At 46.6% G+C, this 19088-nt stretch overlaps 1 protein-coding gene across 8 annotated transcripts in view; it reads right to left on the reverse strand.

The window, feature by feature from the left end:
- ARHGAP44 (Rho GTPase activating protein 44) overlaps window positions 1–19088 on the reverse strand; it is a 385723-nt gene that overhangs the window by 24591 nt on the left and 342044 nt on the right. For 4 of the 8 annotated variants that reach the window (XM_060252571.1, XM_060252570.1, XM_060252576.1 and 1 more), the window contains exons 17-18: window positions 8244–8261; window positions 7006–7227 (exon numbers count right to left, since the gene is read on the reverse strand). The exons of 2 other annotated variants lie outside the window; for them this stretch is intronic. In XM_060252571.1, coding sequence (XP_060108554.1) covers window positions 7006–7227; window positions 8244–8261 — 240 coding nt within the window. The remainder of the gene's footprint in view (window positions 1–7005; window positions 7228–8243; window positions 8262–19088) is intronic. 2 more of the 8 variants (XM_060252572.1, XM_060252577.1) reach the window with 1 other exon arrangement.

Below are 19088 nucleotides of genomic sequence, written 5' to 3' on the forward strand. Positions count from 1 at the left end.
TAAGGATGGTGAAGGCGGTATATACTGAACAACAAGCATGCCTCTGTATAAATGCAGACTTGATGGAAAAGATGACAATTAGTAAAGGAACAAGACAAGGTTGCCCTCTATTTCCATTGATATTTATAATGACTTTAGAGGTTTTGCTTATGCAAATTCAAGAAGATAAGGAGATAGAGGGTTTGAAACTGAGAGGTTTTTCTTATAAATACAGAGCATTTGAAGATGTAATGTTATATATGAAAATCCCACTCATGTAACAACATTGCTGCTTTGTAAGATACAAGAATATGGAGAACTGGCAGGTTTTTACATAAACAAAGAAAAAATCGAAAATATTGTGTAAAAATATGTCAAAGAGTAAACAGAAAGAACTACAAAATCTAACAGAATGTGAAGTTACTTCTAAAGTAAAATATTTAGGTGTGGAAATCACAACAAAAAATATTGATTTGTACAAAAATAATTATGAGAAGCTTTGGCGTAAGATTGATGGAGATTTGATAAAATGGAACAAGTTGAATTTGTCTTCCTCACAGAGGTCTGAGAGGAGCAGAGCAGCTCTGATAGCTGAGACAGCTGGAGAAATTGCTGAGAATTTCTGAGTTTTGAAGGACTTCATTCTAAGGACTTCATTCTAAGGTTTGTGGGGCTGCCTAAAATTCTAAGGTGTGATAGCTGGGGAACTGCTCTTTGTTTGGTTGACTGCTCTTTGTTTGGTTGACTGGCCTAAGGGTGAAAGAGATTAAGAGTGATTGCTGCTGATTGCTGAGGAGTGCCTCTGCTCCACCCTCTTTGCATTTTAAGCTGCGCCTTGCCAAAGGCGCGAGCCTTTGGCACGAGCTGAAGGGCGCGAGCCGAAGGGCGAGAGCTAAAGGGCTCTTCGCCTAGGGGCTCTCTAAGGGCCAGGAACCCAGATCCCTGATTTCCTTGTTCTCCAAATAAGGTAAGTTCCCAATAAGGTAAGTTGAGCTAAGGTAAGTTGACCCTCCAGAAGGGGAGCCACTTAAACAAACAGCATTTAAAGAGGACTGTATATTTTAATATATATATATATATCATGAAGATAGAATGCCAGCAGGGGGTTGGGGGCTTTCCAGTGTTTTGCACTGAGTGTCACATGTATGACTATCTGCCCAAAGGACAGAAGTCTTGGGTGTGTGCTCGATGCAAGGAGCTCCTGGTCCTCAGGGAACGAGTTCGTACCCTTGAGGCCGAGGTGACTGCCCTGGAGAAGCAGAGACGGTCAGTTAGGCACTTGGGGAAGACTCTCGGGGGCGTATTAGATGAGCCCCGCTCTGAACGTAGCAGCCCCATTGCTGCCAGAGAGCAAGAGGGTCGAGAGGGAACAGGGCACCGTGCTGAGGACAAGGGGAATGCGCCCTCAGAAGGGACCTCTTCTTCGGTTGGTGAGCGGGAATCCTTTCGCGCCAAGGAACCATCCCTGAGCAGGGGGAGAGAGGGGGTTTTGGTAGTTGGTGATTCGATCCTTAGGCAAGTAGACAGCTGGGTGGCGAAACAGCGTACTGACCGTATGGTGACTTGCCTGCCTGGTGCGAAGGTAGTGGACATTACGCTGATAGACAGTGCTGGGGAGGAGCCTGTGGTCGTGATGCATGTTGGCACCAACGATGTGGGGAAATGCAGTCGTGAGGTCCTGGAGGAAAAATTTAGGCTGCTAGGTGGGAGACTTAAGGCCAGGACCTCCAAGGTAGCCTTCTCGGAAGTGCTACCTGTTCCACGTGCAGGGCAGAAGAGACAGGCACAAATTAGAAGTCTCAATGTGTGGATGAGACGATGGTGTAAGGAGGAAGGGTTTAAGTTTGTTAGGCACTGGGATGCTTTCTGGAACAAGCGGGAGCTGTACAAAAGAGACGGTCTCCACTTGTCCCCGGATGGAACCAGGCTGCTGGCGCTTAAAATCAAAAAGGTGGCAGAGCAGTTTTTAAACTAAATCTTGGGGGAAAGCCGACAGGAGATGAAATGTCTCTGGTTCGGGAGGACTCGTCTCAAAGAGATGAAGGGTTAGCTGCTATTTTTCTACCGGGTAACGGACCAGAGTTGTCCACTGTGAAGGCGACAAACAATATGGACTGTCTGCCAGAGTCTCGAGGTGGCAAGAGGAAGGTGGCGGGCCTAGCTCGCCTGGGAAATTATAGATGTTTGTATGCAAATGCTAGAAGTGTTCGAAGTAAAATTGGTGAATTGGAATGTTTAGTGTTGGGAGAAAACATAGACATTGTGGGAATTTCAGAAACTTGGTGGAATGAGGAGAATCAGTGGGACACGGTGATTCCTGGATATAAGCTATATCGGAAGGATAGGGAGGGAAGGGTTGGAAGTGGGGTGGCTCTGTATGTCAGAGAGGATATACGGTCCAGTAAGACTGAGGTCAGAGAATTAGATTCACTTTTAGAAATGCTTTGGGTTGAAATAGAGGGCCCAAAAGGAAATTTAACTATGGGAGTTTGTTATCGCCCACCAAATCAAAAGAGAGAGGACTATTATAATATGATGGAAGGATTAAAGATAGCGGCTAAACGTAAAAACTGTGTCGTAATAGGTGATTTTAACTACCCGCAGATTGATTGGGTCAATATGTGTTCTGGTCGAGAAAAAGAGATTGAGTTTCTTGATGCTCTCAATGACTGTGCTATGGAGCAGATGGTCTCAGAACCTACCAGGGGTGGGGCGATCCTGGATTTGGTCCTAAGTAATGCCCAAGACTTGGTGAGAGATGTAAAAGTGATTGTGCCGCTTGGGAGCAGTGACCATAATGTTATTGATTTCACCGTTTGTATAAATAGGGAGTTGTCCAAAAAGACCGCCACAACCACGTTTAACTTTAAAAGGGGTAAATACACTGAGATGAGGAGGCATGTGAGGAGGAAACTGAAAGGAAAGGTACATACGGTCAAAACCCTTGGGGAAGCTTGGACGCTATTTAAAACTATAATCCTAGAAGCTCAGATAAAATACATACCACAAGTTAGGAAAGGCACAAACAGGCATAAGAAAAGGCCTGCATGGTTAACAAACAAAGTAATGGAAACTGTAAAAGGTAAGAAGGACTCCTTTAAGCGGTGGAAAACCAGTCCAAGTGAGATTAGTAAAAGGGAACACAGGCTGTGGCAAATCAAATGCAAGACTGTGATCAGGCAGGCAAAAAGGGACTATGAGGAGCATATTGCAAAAAACATAAAGACCAACAATAAAACTTTCTTCAAATATATTAGAAGTAGGAAACCAGCCAGGGAGGAAGTGGGGCCCTTGGATGACCATGGGGTAAAAGGATTACTGAAGGAGGATAGGGAAATGGCTGAGAAGCTAAATGAATTTTTTGCCTCCGTCTTCACTGTGGAAGACGAGAACTTTTTGCCCGCCCCAGAACCACTCATTTTGGAAGGGGTGTTGAAAGACCTGAGTCAGATTGAGGTGACAAAAGAGGAGGTCCTACAACTGATAGACAAATTAAAAACTAATAAGTCACCGGGTCCGGATGGCATACATCCGAGAGTTCTGAAAGAACTCAAAGTTGAACTTGTGGATCTTCTAACAAAAATCTGTAATCTTTCATTGAAATCTGCCTCCGTTCCTGAGGACTGGAAGGTAGCAAATGTCACCCCCATCTTTAAAAAGGGTTCCAGAGGAGATCCGGGAAATTACAGGCCAGTCAGTCTGACTTCAATACCGGGAAAGTTGGTAGAAACCATTATCAAGGACAGAATGAGTAGGGACATTGATGAACACGGGTTATTGAGGAAGACTCAGCATGGGTTCTGCAAGGGAAGATCTTGGCTCACTAACCTGTTACATGTGGACAAAGGCGACCCGATAGATGTTGTTTACCTTGACTTCCAGAAAGCTTTTGATAAAGTTCCTCATCAAAGGCTCCTTAGAAAACTTTAGAGTCATGGAGTACAAGGACAGGTCCTCTTGTGGATCAAAAACTGGCTTAGTAATAGGAAGCAGAGAGTCAGTATAAATGGGCAGTCTTCGCAGTGGAGGACGGTAAGCAGTGGGGTGCCGCAGGGCTCGGTACTGGGTCCCATGCTCTTTAACTTGTTCATAAATGATTTAGAGTTGGGAGTGAGCAGTGAAGTGGCCAAGTTTGCGGATGACACTAAATTGTTCAGGGTGGTGAGAACCAGAGAGGACTGTGAGGAACTCCAAAGGGATCTGTTGAGGCTGGGTGAGTGGGCGTCAACGTGGCAGATGCGGTTCAATGTGGCCAAGTGCAAAGTAATGCACATTGGGGCCAAGAATCCCAGCTGCAAATACAAGTTGATGGGGTGTGAACTGGCAGAGACTGACCAAGAGAGAGATCTTGGGGTCGTGGTAGATAACTCACTGAAAATGTCAAGACAGTGTGCGTCTGCAATAAAAAAGGCCAACGCCATGCTGGGAATTATTAGGAAGGGAATTGAAAACAAATCAGCCAGTATCATAATGCCCCTGTATAAATCGATGGTGCGGTCTCATTTGGAGTACTGTGTGCAGTTCTGGTCGCCGCACCTCAAAAAGGATATTATAGCATTGGAGAAAGTCCAGAGAAGGGCAACTAGAATGATTAAAGGGCTGGAGCACTTTCCCTATGAAGAAAGGTTGAAACGCTTGGGACTCTTTAGCTTGGAGAAACGTTGACTGCGGGGTGACATGATAGAGGTTTACAAGATAATGCATGGGATGGAGAAAGTAGAGAAAGAAGTACTTTTCTCCCTTTCTCACAATACAAGAACTCGTGGGCATTCGATGAAATTGCTGAGCAGAAAGGTTAAAACGGATAAAAGGAAGTACTTCTTCACCCAAAGGGTGATTAACATGTGGAATTCACTGCCACAGGAGGTGGTGGCGGCCACAAGTATAGCCACCTTCAAGAGGGGTTTAGATAAAAATATGGAGCACAGGTCCATCAGTGGCTATTAGCCACAGTGTATGTGTGTATGTAAAAAAATTTTGCCACTGTGTGACACAGAGTGTTGGACTTGATGGGCTGTTGGCCTGATCCAACATGGCTTCTCTTATGTTCTTATGTTCTCCCTCAAAAACCAAAAGAGGCCTGGAAAGGGCCTCCTCCCCCCACCTGTTACTGACAAAACCAAGTTTGGTTGGTTTTTAATGACAAAAGTAGCAACAGTAGATTGAGTAGCAACAGCTACTGCCTAGCAGCTTCCCCAGTGGCCCAATCCTCGTCTGTTTTGGGGCCAGCAGTGGGCAGGGGAGAGGAGTAGACCCAGCTAATGGCATGCAAGTTGTCTTGGCTAATAGTTCATGGACCAATTGCTGATGTGGTATGCACCACAGCCAATGGGGGAGCTGAAAATGCCAGAACATTAGGCATTTATGATGCCCTCAACTTGCAACTAGAGAAGAGTTACCCAGTGGGCCAAGTGCTGTGTCCATGCTTATGTAAGTGTAGATTAGGAATGCCAGACAATTGCCTGGCACCCCTGGAAACTTTACAGGTTGGGCAGGATGCAGATGTGGTATCATGTGATGCATCATCACACCTGTGCAAAAACCTTAACATGACATCAGCATGTTAGCCAAAAGTTCTAGAGTTTCCAGAATGTTGGTTGATGGGCTGACATCATGTCATGTGCTATCATTTCCATCCTCCACTGTTCTCCTGCCAGTCCCAAATTAAGGGTGATTGGAAAGGCCCAACAGGCAGGAGAATGGAATGCCTGGTGTAGATATGCACAGGAGAGTGGTACATGGTCTTGTGAATTTAAAGGCATGAGACTAGCCCATTAAAAATAGGCTGAACAAACTGGAATGTGAAAAATGGTGGTTGACCATTTATTAGAAAGGAACAAGCCTCCCAAAACTGCAATAGCCAACTGAAGGCTGTGCCTAGTCCCTTTGGGACAGAAGATGGTAAAGAACCAACAAGACAAAAGAAAAGCAACAGCAGAGGGTGCAAATGGAGATCCTGCAACAGAGAATTAAAGCTCCTGTTGCTGCAGCACATGGGCTGGAAAAATACTCAGAGGATCTGTCCCCTTCTCCCATGAGAATACAGAACCATTCTGTAACAGACCTCAGTCCAGATTTTGCTCAGATCTCACCCTTTGTTTTGTGATAAAACCACAAAGCTGAATGAGACTCAATTTTGTGATGTTTCATTGTTATCTTTTTCCCCCCTGGAACTGCTTGTCCCATGCGTAACTCCCCCCACCCCAAGTCTCTTGTGAGCATGTCAACATGCAGCACATTAAAAGCCCAATTCCATATTTGCTTTCAGCAGCGAGTACATGTATAGCAGAAGCACAAACCAAAAACATATGCATGATATTGCATGGGCAACCCTTCTCTCTGTGCATGTGAATACGGCAAACACAAAAGGTTATGTCCTGCTTGCCAGAAAGCTGACCCTACATATGAATGCTTAGCACAAAATAACATACATCAGAAACTGCAGATTTGCAAATTCAGGATTTATTTTAAAAGCCCAGCAACTGAATGAAGCTGGGCTTCTCCAATAGAATGAAGAACACTGAGGATGTCAGAATAACTGGGATCTTAAAGAGAGGCCAGTCCTTTGACATAGGCAAGGATAGACATCAGGGGTAACTTGTGAGACTGGCACCAAAATCTAGCCTTAAAAGTATTGGCTCAGTAGAAGCCAGCAGCACATATCTTTGGTGTATCAGCCATGTTTGGGAATATTCTAAGAGAAAAGGGAAGAAGGAACCAGGAGGGTTTGTGCATGCTCTGCACTCTCAAAATAACCACCACTAACTTCTTCCTTATGTTCTCAGTGCCAATCTTGGATGCAATCTGAACACTTCTGCAGGGGTATTCTTGTTGCTTACATTAAGGGGGTAGTACCATTATTTTGTGCCTGAATTCTCTTACACCATAGACACATACACATGCAAAGTGAAAGCTGAAGCAAAAGTAAAGAGGGCCCATGCAAGTACAGAGGTAGCGGGCATGTTCACAGAGACTCCAGGACCACAGAATGTAGCAGCAGCCATGTATGCTGCCTCCAGAACTTACCTTGATCGTTCACCTCCTGGTGGCAAATCGAAGCTAGTTGGAGTAGGGAAGGAAGTAGCTGAAATGTCAAGAGATTGCTCAGGAATTGGTGACTGAGGAGTAGCAGCAAGATCAGAAGGTGGAGCAGGGGGCTGCATGGCAGGAGGGGTGGAAGATGCCTTACGAACTATGGAGGTGCCTCTGCGAGTCACCCAAGAGGTGTCCATCACCCGGACGCCCATGCTATGGGGGGGAACACAGAGATACTCCCTTACCACCTTGGAAGCAATGTTCAGAGATAAACAACATACACATTGCAGGGCAAAAGGGAGGAACCACCTAGCTATTATATCCAGGCCTATAAGGATTGTGAGGAGAAACCTTGTCTTGGCAGGGCATGTATGGCTTGACACAGGGAGTCAAGATCAGCTGTGAACTTTTAATACATGCTTGTGCAAGAGACATTATGCTTTAAAATCCCTCTCAAATGGGACCCAACTTTGCCTCCCTGAAAGTCCAGAAAAACTGTCAGGAGACACGCTTTCTCAGGATGCTCTCTCCAAATATATCTTTGCCTTTCTGCTTGGCAGGTTGGCTTTGAGTGCAAATGTTCCTCAGTCCCAGCAATTCTCTGCCCTTGTCATCAGAGCACAAGATTTTGGGTGCAATTTGCTTACTGGGTTCAAAAACTGCAAGGATAACCAGCTGCTACAAGGAAGCTGCAAAGGAGTGGTTTTTCAAACTTTTACACCAAAGAAGGGTTACCCTGGGCAAGGAGCTTTAGTTTGAAGATTTTTTTTAAACAGCCACAACCTGGAACATTATAATATAAACAGAAAAAGGGTTTTGGGGGGAGGAAACATGTGGATTTTGAAAACATGCAGCTAGAGCATCTGCAGTTATCCTTCAAAGAGGAAGGAAGACAGACAGCCTTTGCATTATAGACCTACTGGAGCAAAAGAAGGAAATTCAGCAGGATAGGGGAAGAGCAATGGACTCAGTGGTAGAGCACATGCTTCACATACACAAGGCCAATTTTTGAAAGTCAGGTAGCATGCCCTTCCAGAGGCCTCAGAGAGCCAGTACCAGTCATGAGCAGATTGTGTGTGCATGCCACAGGACAGGATGACTGCACTTAAGGAAAAACTAGGTAAATCTCTGGCCTGCAGAAAGGTGGCAAGGCCACAAGTGCTCTGTACTGCCTGAGTCTTGACATTGATAATAGGAATGGTCCAACAGCTACCCAGAGGATACCGTACCTTTGGATTTTCCTAAGGCTGCATGGACAGAAACATACAGATATTAGTGTCGCAGAGACTAAGGCCTAATGCCTCTCCTTACAGGTCAACATGGATGCCTTTGGAAAAGGGGCCGAGAAGACCAAGATTGCATATTGGGACAAACATGGAAATCAAGGTGTCAAACAATGGAAGAAATAACTAGAGGAAACAGAAATATTCTGTGAAGGCCACATAGTTTAGTTTGTAGTGTGTGTGTGTGTGTGAAAAATAGGTAAAGCTGATTAAAAGCAAGCCTGTAGGGACTTCAGTGTCTCTGCAGGAATCCCCTTCTGGAATCAAGGAGAGGGGGCTAGGTATTTTAGAACTGATGTTTGAAAAAAGGCAGTAGTGGGGATCATAGGATATCAGTGCATCCAGTGAATGCTTAAGCCCTCTAGAATGATTTTTATTTACAGTGCTTCCTGAGTTAGTTTACAAGTTAATATATTTTCCTATCTGTGTCTTTCTGCCTCTGCCTCTTTAAGCCAAATGAGAAATATTGTAAAATATGTACACACTGAAATTCCTAATAAGCTACCTACCACTCCTAATTAAGTTACCTACCACAGCCTTGCATAGAGAGCCAGACACTCTCCTTGTCCATCAGACAAAATGGTTTAAATTTAAAAAAAAAATTCTAGTCCAGTTCAGCTTGTGCTCCATTAAAATATCTGAAGCATCTTCTCACTACAGACCAACAAAGATACAACATACTAACAACAACCTCTTCCTGAATAACTGAACTTCTGCAACTCCCCTTTCCTTCATAACAATAGAGGAGGATGCATGTGCTTTAAAGAGTCTCAAGGAAGAGCAGTTCCTTGCTATCTAAACTGACAGCATACAGATGCAAACCGAAAAAGATGTCTGTGACCACTCTTCAAAATTAAACAAGGCTTTTAAGGCTTTTGTAAATCTAAAAAAGGGTAACTCTAAACTAACCAAGGAAGCTTAATAAAAATGAACCTTGTATACAGTTAGTTTACTGCAGCTCTGCAAGATTAATTTATTTGGTACATAATAGTATACAATCCAATATTCCATGAAGAAACTCATGGTGACGTATACAGTCCTACCTCTTATACAGTTTAATTATTAGGTTTATTCAGGTCTGTAGCTATGGGGGACCGGGGGTGCCAGGTCTCTCTTTTTAATTCCCTCTTCCCTCTACAGGGCCCCTCCACTGGGCCCGAGGAAAAGGGAGGGAGACAGAGCCTGCATGCTTGAGAGAGAAACAGTGAGAGAGAGCGACAGAGCAAGAGAGAGAGCATGACTGCAAGAGAGCAGCAGAGAGAGAGAGAAACAGGAAGAGAGAGTGGCAGAGAGAGAGCGCAATTGCAACAGGGACAAGGAGAAAGCAGCAGAGAAAGAGAGAAAACAGCGCAAGAGAGAGGCAGAGTGAGTGAGAGAGAGAGAGAGTGACTGCAACAGTGACAGGGAGACAGCAGCAGAGAGAGAGAAAAAAGACAGAGAGCGGCAGAGAGAGAGACAGAAACAGGGAGAGAGAGAGGCAGAGCGAGAGCGTGATTGCAATGGGGAGAGGGAGAGAGCAGCAGAAAAAGAGAGAAACAGGGAGAGGCAGAGCGAGAGCGCAACTGCAACGGGGACAGGGAGAAAACAGCAGGGAGAGAGAGAAAATAGTGTGTGGGAAAGGCAGAGAGAGCAACTGCAATGGGGACAGGGAGAGAGCAGCAGAAAGAGAGAGAAAATAGTGTGTGGGAGAGGCAGAGAGCAACTGCAATGGGGACAGGGAGAGAACAGCAGAAAGAGAGAGAGTGAAAGAGAGCTGGGGTGGGGAGGGCTGGCCGCTGGAGGGAAGAAGCAGCCAGGCCCTGTGGCCTCCCCCAACACATTTTTTTATCTCCTGGGCCCCTCCACCCAAAATTTTCTGGCTACGAAGTTGGATTTATTTGATTTATATCCTGCCCTCCCCACCAAAGCAGGCTAAGGGCGGCTCACAGTTCATAATAAAACATTTTTATGTTTTATTATGAGAGACAGTGACTGCCTTTTATGAGAGACAGTGACTGCCTCAGTGTTACATGGTGACCTTCATAGCAGAACAGGGATTTAAACCTGAGTTTTCATGGTCCTAGTCTAGTCTTTAATCAAATAATCAATCTGAGAAGTCAGAGTTTTAATCACTCAAAAAACAAACAAATTCGTGAAAAAAATTACTAATACAACTGTTAGAATTAATTGTACAAAATGTAGTATATAATTCATAAACAATTCATCAAAAGAGTTCCTTAAAGTAGCCTCAAAGCTATAAATTGATTATAACAGAACAAAGTGCTAGAAAGAGTACAAAAGTCCATATTCAACATATTCCAGACGGAGTAGACGTTCCAAACGACCCTCTACGTGGATAGCAGCATATTCTACACGTTTCAATATGATGTCATCTTCATCCAGGAGGGGAAGGTTTAAACAGTCAATAGGCTCTCAGGTTCTTTACTTTACAGAGTAACTAGCACAATGTCTTGTAATGGAGAAAAATCTCTCTAAGTTTTAATCACAGCTGAATTATTGCTGCTGAATAAAACTGAAAGCAACAGAAACAAAGTCTCAAAGAGACTGCCAACATGCAGGCAACATGGTGTTTGCCTCTTCCTTGAGTAAAATTTAAGAAAAAAGTAGTTTCTTGTTACATGACAAACTACCACATTCCCCCCTCTAACAGTAAGATATTGAGACAAAAATGGGATTGCACTTACCTGTAACCACTAGTTATCGAGTTGTCTTTTATGCAGGCACACATTGGGGACTGCTGCTAGGCAGGCCAGCTGCAGAAAAGAGTCTTACAAGTGAAAAAGCCACTACAGGGCACTCTCCTGAGGCCACTGTGAACCAATTTCCCTTCCAAAGGGGGAGGTTGCCCCTTCCCTTCAGCTCCACCTGAGCCACCATGAGCCACCCTGGAAGAAATAGTGAAAACTCACAGTGGGGCAGGAGGCAGGGAAATGTGTGCCTGCACAGAAGACATCTCAATGAACAAAGTTTACAGGTAAGCGTAACTCCATTTTCATCTTCTGTGCAGTTCCCCATTGGAATTTTACCAATGGGTTGAAATTAAATCAAAAGAGTTTCCAGATCAACATTAGAAAGAACTTCCTGACCGTTAGAGTGATTCCTCAGTAGAACGGGCTTCATCAGGAGGTGGTGGGCTCTCCTTCCTTGGAGGTTTTTAAACAGAGGCTAGATGGCCATCTGACAGCAATGAAGATCCTGTGAATTTAGGGGGAGGTGTGTTTCCTGCATTGTGCAGGGGGTTGGACTAGATGACTCTGGAGGTCCCTTCCAACTCTATGATTCTATGAATCAAGTAGCTCCTTTGATTCATGAAGCTGAATTTTTGTTCATGACACTCCACAACTTAGAGGGAACATTCCAACACATTAATAAGATAGCAAACCATCTTACTGTTATTGGGAACTCAATGGAGAAAGTTGCAGCAGACCTATTGGAAATCTGACTCAGAGCAATGAGGCTGATAAGACTCATGAAAGAGAAATGACAAAGGGAAAAGATTTGCAAAATCTATTTATTTATTTATTTGTAATTTATATCCCGCCCTTCCCACCAGGTGGCTCAGGGCGGCTTACCTATTATTTTAGGTAAAATAATAGAGAGGGCAGTGGCGTCGCAGCTGCAGAGCTTTCTGGATGACGCTTCCATCCTAGACCCTTGCCAGTCCAGCTTTCGCCCAGGTTATGGGACGGAGACAGTACTGGTCGCCCTGATGGATGATCTCCAACGGCACCTGGACCGGGGCGGCGTGGCAGTGCTGATGTTGTTAGATCTGTCGGCCGCGTTCGACATGGTCGACCATCGGCTACTGACCCGCCGCCTCGCCGATATAGGGGTGAGGGGGTCTGCCTTACAATGGCTCTCCTCCTTCCTCGAGGATCGGGGACAAGGGGTGGCAATTGGTGGCGAGCAGTCCCAGAGGCGCACACTGGATTGTGGAGTGCCTCAGGGGGCAGTTCTCTCACCAATGTTATTTAATATCTATATGCGCCCCCTTGCCCAGATTGCCAGGAGACACGGACTTGGGTGCCATCAATATGCGGATGACACCCAACTCTACTTACTGATGGACGGCCGGCCTGACTGCGTCCCTGAGAATTTAGACCGGGCCTTGCAGGATATGGCAACATGGTTGAGGGGGAGCGGGCTGAAATTGAATCCAGCGAAGACAGAAGTCCTTTGCCTGGGTCGGGGCGCCCGGGAAGGGGAAATACCTCTTCCGGTCTTCGACGGGGCGCCGTTGAAAGCGGCGCACTGGGTTAGGAGTCTGGGAGTCTTACTGGAGTCTTCATTATCAATGGAGGCTCAGATTGCAGCCACTGCCAAGTCAGCCTTTTTCCATCTAAGGTGGGCAAGGCAGTTGGCTCCCTTCCTAGAGCGCCAAGATCTGGCAACGGTACTTCACGCAACGGTCACCTCGAGGCTGGATTACTGTAATGCCCTCTACATGGGGCTACCTCTGTACCGAACCCGGAAGCTGCAGCTGGTGCAGAACGCAGCGGCCAGACTGTTGCTGGGGCTCCCTAAATGGGAGCACATACAGCCTGGGCTGCGCGAACTGCACTGGCTGCCAGTTATATACCGGGTTCGTTACAAAGTGCTGGTCATTACCTTTAAAGCCCTATATGGTCGAGGACCTGTCTACCTTAGGGACCATCTCTCCCCATATGAACCCCAGAGAGCACTGAGGTCAACTGGAAAAAACTTGCTGACCACCCCCGGACCAAGAGAGGTGAAGCTGCAATGCACCCGCAACCGGGCCTTCTCCTCTGTAGCCCCGAGCCTATGGAACCAACTCCCAGAGGAAATGCGGGCCCTGCGGGACCTTGAACAATTCCGCAGGGCCTGCAAGACCTTCCTCTTCCGACTGGCCTTCACTGAAGAAAGAAGCTGCTAAGGATAACCGCCACCACAAAAGAACGAATAGCAATAGCACTTTTATTAATTTAATTTAATTTAATTGATTGATTGATTTTAAACTTGTCAGAATTTTGAATGCTGGATGTAACTTTTTATATAATGCTGTTAGCCGCCCTGAGCCTGCTTCGGCGGGGAGGGCGGGATACAAATAAATTATCTATCTATATAAAAACTAACATAAGAATATAAAATTAAGCATAAAAGGTTAACATTTCATAATTTACATAGTTAAAATCTAGACATTTGTCACAGTTATATGCTTAAAACATTAAAACCATACAGCGATCTTACAGCTACACTCAGTTCAAGTTTCAGTGCCGGTTAGTTGTGAGCCAGCCGGAAGAGGACTGTCTTACAGGCCCTGCGGAATTGAGCAAGGTCCCGCAGGGCCCTTACCTCTTCCGGCAGCTGGTTCCACCAGGCAGGGGCCATTACGGAGAAGGCCCTATCCCTTGTAGTTTTCAAACGGGCTTTCTTTGGCCCGGGGACAACAAGGAGATTTTGAGTTCCCGATCTCAGTACTCTCTGGAGAACGTGTGGGAAGAGACGGTCCCTCAGGTAGGCAGGTCCTAGGCCATATAGGGCTTTAAAGGTAATGACCAGCACCTTGTACCGAACTCGGTAGAGTATTGGCAGCCAGTGCAGAGCCCGGAGTCCCGGCTGGATGTGCTCCCACCTTGGGAGCCCCAATAACAACCGGGCGGTGGCGTTCTGCACCAGCTGCAATTTCCGGGTTCAGCACAGGGGCAGCCCCATGTAGAGGGCATTGCAGTAGTCCAACCTCGAGGTGACCGTTGCATGGATCACCGTTGCTAGATCGTCGCGCTCCAGGAAGGGAGCCAGCTGCCTTGCCCGCCTAAGATGGAAAAATGCGGACTTGGCAGTGGCTGCTATCTGGGCCTCCATTGTTAAGGAAGGCTCCAGTAGTACCCCCAAGCTCTTGACCCTATGCGTCACAATCAGCGGCGCACCATCAAAAACCGGAAGGGGGATTTCCCTTCCTGGACCCCGACGGCCCAAGCAAAGGACCTCTGCCTTCGCTGGATTTAGCCTCAGCCCGCTCAGCCTGAGCCACCCAGCCACAGCCTATAACGCCCGGTCCAGATTTTGTGGGGCGCAGACCGGCCGGTCGTCCATAAGCAGATAGAGCTGGGTGTCATCAGCATACTGGTGACAACCCAGCCCGTACCTTCGGGCAATCTGGGCGAGGGGACGCATATAGATGTTAAATAACATCGGGGAGAGAACCGCACCCTGAGGCACCCCGCAATCAAGCGTGTGCCTCCGGGACAGCTCATCCCCAATAGCGACCCTCTGTCCCCGACCTTCAAGGAAAGAGGAAAGCCATTGCAAGGCCAACCCCTGAATCCCCGCGTCAGCGAGGCAGCGGGCCAGTAGCCGATGGTCGACTGTATCGAACGCTGCCGATAGGCCCAACAACATCAGCACCGCCGAGCCGCCCCGATCCAGATGCCGTTGCAGGTCATCTACTAGGGCAGAAGCCGGACTGAAGGGGATCAAGGACGGAAGCATCATCCAGGAAGGTCTGCAGCTGCATCGCCACTGCCCTCTCGATAAGTTTGCCCAAAAAGGGCAAATTTGAGACTGGCCGATAATGTGCCAATTGGGCCGGGTCTAATGATGTGTTTTTCAAGAGGGGACAGACCACCGCCTCTTTAAGCGGTGTTGGAAATTGCCCTTCCATCAGGGATCTATTTATGATATCCCGTACAGGATATCTAAGCTCCCTCTGGCAGGATTTAATAAGCCAGGAGGGGAACGGGTCCAATTTACAGGTTGTTGGGCATGCAGATAAGAGAATCCTGTCAACTTCCTCCAGGCTGAGAGGGCTGAAACCATCCAGAACACAATCTGAAGACAGGCACGGAGCCTCGGTTTCGCTAACTGCCTCCAATGTGGCAGGGAGGTCGAGGCAGAGCGACGCGATCTTGTCTGCAAAGAAATTCGCAAAAACCTCACAGCCAATCTCCAATTCTTTAAAATTTGGTCTGCCTTGAGGCAGCGTTGTTAAACTCCAAATTATATTAAATAGTTGTGCCGGGCGCGATGTTGCGGACACAATCTCAGCCGCAAAGTATGTTCTCTTTGCGGTTTTGATTGCCACCTCATAGGACTTCATAATCTCTCTATAAGATGTTCGAGTCGCTTCGTCTCGAGTATGCCGCCATTGCCTCTCTAGTCGTCTGAGTTCCCGTTTTAGTTGTCGCAGGGTGTCGCAGGGTTATACCAGGGTGTCAACTTCAAATGGGGGCGCAGAGGACGCATAGGTGCGATTTCTTCGATGGCTCTGGAGAGTCTATCATTCCAGGACTCCACCAGGACTCCACCAGATCATCCAAGAAATCGCCAGGGGGCCTGGGATCCCGCAGAGCCGTCAGGAACCATTCCGGGTCCATCAGGCTCCGCGGGCGAGCTAAAATACGCTCTCCGCCTAAACAGGTTTGGGGTGGCACATCCACCCAAGCCTTAAGGGCATAGTGATCCGACCATGGCACTGCTCTAGCAGTAATATCGTTCACTAAAACTCCCGCCGCGAAGACCAGGTCTAACATGTACCCCGCCTGATGAGAGGGCGTTGTAACAACTTGGGAGAGTCCCAGTGTCGCCATGGATGACACCAGGTCCATCGCCTGACTGGAGGCCGCATCATCGGCGTGAACATTGAAGTCACCCAAGACCAATAGCCTTGGGTACTTCAATGCCCAGCCTGCCGCAGCCTCCATCAGGGATGATAAGGCGCCGGCCGATGCATTAGGCGGACGGTACACCAGCCAGATCGCCAACCCCTCCCCAACGTCCCACATCAGGCTGACACATTCAATACCCCTGATCTCCGGGGCCGGGAGAGCCCTAAAGGAGTAAGCCTCTCGTATGAGTAGTGCCACTCCTCCCCCCCCGCCCACTAGTCCAGGACTGGTGAAAGACCGAGTATCCTGGGGGGGGCCATTTGAGAGAGAGCTACGGTCTCCCCATCATGCACCCAGGTCTTGGTCACGCATGCCAGGTCCGCCTCCTGTTCCAATAAGAAATCCCGGAGGACAGCGGTCTTGTTATTAATGGACCTGGCATTACATAACACCAGTGCCGGAGGTGGGTAAGGTCGCCTGGCCCCACTACCTGTCACCATCGGGATGGGACACAGGCAGGAAGGCGGTCGAGCACTACTATGTCTCGGCCTCCTTCCCCTATAGGTCTGCCTGTTCCCACCGTCATACCTCCCCCTCCCCAGAAGCACTGGAATCCCCGGGCCAGCCATCTCCTGCTGGTGGGAACCAGCTCGTCAACCAGCAGTGTATAAACCTATTCCTATTCCCCTTCAACCCTATTGTTGCCAACAGCAATTCACCTTCCACCAGCCAACCACCAATGACCCCTAGTTATTTAATTTAAATCCCTCTCCCTAGACCACCTATAAATCCTTAGCTAACAATAAATTAATTAAACATCTATTGGCTCCTTAATTAAATCTACAGCCTAAAAGTAGGAAATTTTGCCTTTTGCACCCACAAAGACATACTTAATATTGCCATCTGACAGAAAGACTGATCTTACATGGGGGGGGGGGAGGAATAAGAGCTTTGGGAGTGGCTCAGACTTCAATAAATCATTGCCATTGGACAAATAAATGAAGAATATCCAACTCCTCCGAACTGATTCTGCAACTGTAAGATTACCCTGTACAGGAAATAACTGGAGATTGGTTTTAAAGTTTCACCAAACCACCACTCCCCTTATGTTATTAAAGATGAAAAAATGTTTGGAATCCTTTCAAATTTGGCCCAAAAGAATGTTCAGGGAATCTATAATAAAGGTCCTTTCCCTCACTAAACCAAGAGGGAGATGTTCTCTCAGGCCTCAAAATAATAGAGGATCTTATGGACCTTTCTACTAATATGCCACATGACCAGACAAATGCACTCAAGCTACCAACTAATTCAGAGAACTACCATGGGTTACTACAAGAAACACAGGAAATGATGATTGCCCTTTCTAACCTAGTATCCTTATTAAAGCCTCTCACACCCATGAGTAAAGATCAGATTGACACCCTTTCCCTGTCAACTGGATTGGAGAATCCATTAAGAGAAGAAAGACCTGCCTTTTCCAGAAATGCTGTCCATAAGTAACATGACAAGCAATGTGCCGATGTTGGGTAAAAAGTTACCAATGAATTTTATGTAAATTACATCGCCTATTCAAACTGCCAGGGTAGAGATTGTTGTCTCCCTATAAACCACAGAGGTGTGAGCAGTGATGCAGACTGTCCCCAGGGCCCTGATAAAGAAGAGACACAAGCAATGCTGGAACTGGGGTCCAATGATTCTAATGAGCCCCTTGTTGCAACAAGCCTAGACCCAAAAGATTTTCTTCTTTATTTTGTTCTACATAAAGACAGTGTTTTTTCTTTGAATCACAGAGCTGGAAAGGAGCTCCAGAGTCATCTAGTCCAACCCCTAGCACAATGCAGGAAAATCACAAATACCTTTCCTGTAAGATCATACCTCCCTCCTAAGTTCTGCCTAATTCACAGAAATCAGCATTGCTGTCAGATGGCCATCTAGACTAGGGGTATCAAACATGCGGTACGAGGGACGAATCAGACCCCTGGAGAGCTCCTATCAGACTGCTGAGCAACTGGCTGTCATCAGCTTCCTTCTCTCTCTCTCTTGCTTGCTTCTGTATCACAGCTTGCTTTGCCAGGCTTGCTCAATCGCAAATGAGCTACAGAACGAAGCTTCTATTTTCTCCAGTGACTGAGGCTCTTCCCTTGAGTAGGAAGGAGGGGAGGGAGAGCTTGCTTTGCTAGGTTCTCCCAATTGCACAGGAGAGCTACTGAGCCAAGTCTCTCTTCCTTCTATTGGCTGAAGCTCCACCCCCTCCTGGTACCTGGGGAAGGAAGGAAAGAGCCAGAGCTTCCTTTACTCAGTTCCCTGGATCGCACAGGAGATATACAAAGAAACCACCTTTAAGACCAATGAGTGCTAATGTGTTAAGCATGTTTTATTTTAAGCTTTTCAAAACCTTTGTGTTTGACTGTTTCCTGTATAAAGTTTATTTCTCTGCTAACTGGCATTACATTTTATGACACACACAGACCGGCCCAACATGATCTCATCTATGTCAGATCCGGCCCTCATAACAAATGAGTTTGACACCCCAATCTAGACTCTTTTTAAAAACCTCCAAAGAAGGAGAGCCCACCACCTCCCAAGGAAATCTGTCCCACTGAGGAATCTCTCTGTCAGGAATGTTTAGCTAAAAACTCCTTTGATTCAGTTGGTTCCAGTTTGACCTTCTGGGGCAACAGAAAACAAATCTGCACCGTCCTCTAGTCTATATGACAGCCGTTCAAGTATTTGAAGATGATGATCACATAATCTCTCACTCATCTGCTTTCTAGGCTAAGCATACCCAGCTCCTTCAACGTTTCCCTATAGAACTTGGTCTCCAGATCCCTCACCATCTTTGTTGTCATCCTCTGGACACGTTCCAACTTGTCTATATCCTTCTTAAATTGTGATGTCCGAAACTGAACACAATACTCCAGGTGAGGTCTAACCAAAGCAGAGGAAAGCAATATCATCACTTCACATGATCAGGGCAACATACTTCTGTTGATACAGTCCAAAATTGCATTTGCCTTTTTAGCCACCACATCACACTGCTGATTCATCTTCCGTGTATGGTCCACTAAAGTCATTAGATCCGTTTCGCACAAATCACCATAGTAGAGGTCATATATATCCCAAAAGGCACAGAATTTTCTGAACGGATTGGAACTGGTGGGATATGAACTGTCTTACCAAGGCTAAGATGGCCTTTACCCTCTCCAGAGGTAGAAAACCTTTTTGC

This window comes from Heteronotia binoei, chromosome 13 (assembly GCF_032191835.1).
Source record: "Heteronotia binoei isolate CCM8104 ecotype False Entrance Well chromosome 13, APGP_CSIRO_Hbin_v1, whole genome shotgun sequence".
Classification (NCBI taxonomy): Eukaryota; Metazoa; Chordata; class Lepidosauria; order Squamata; family Gekkonidae; genus Heteronotia; species Heteronotia binoei.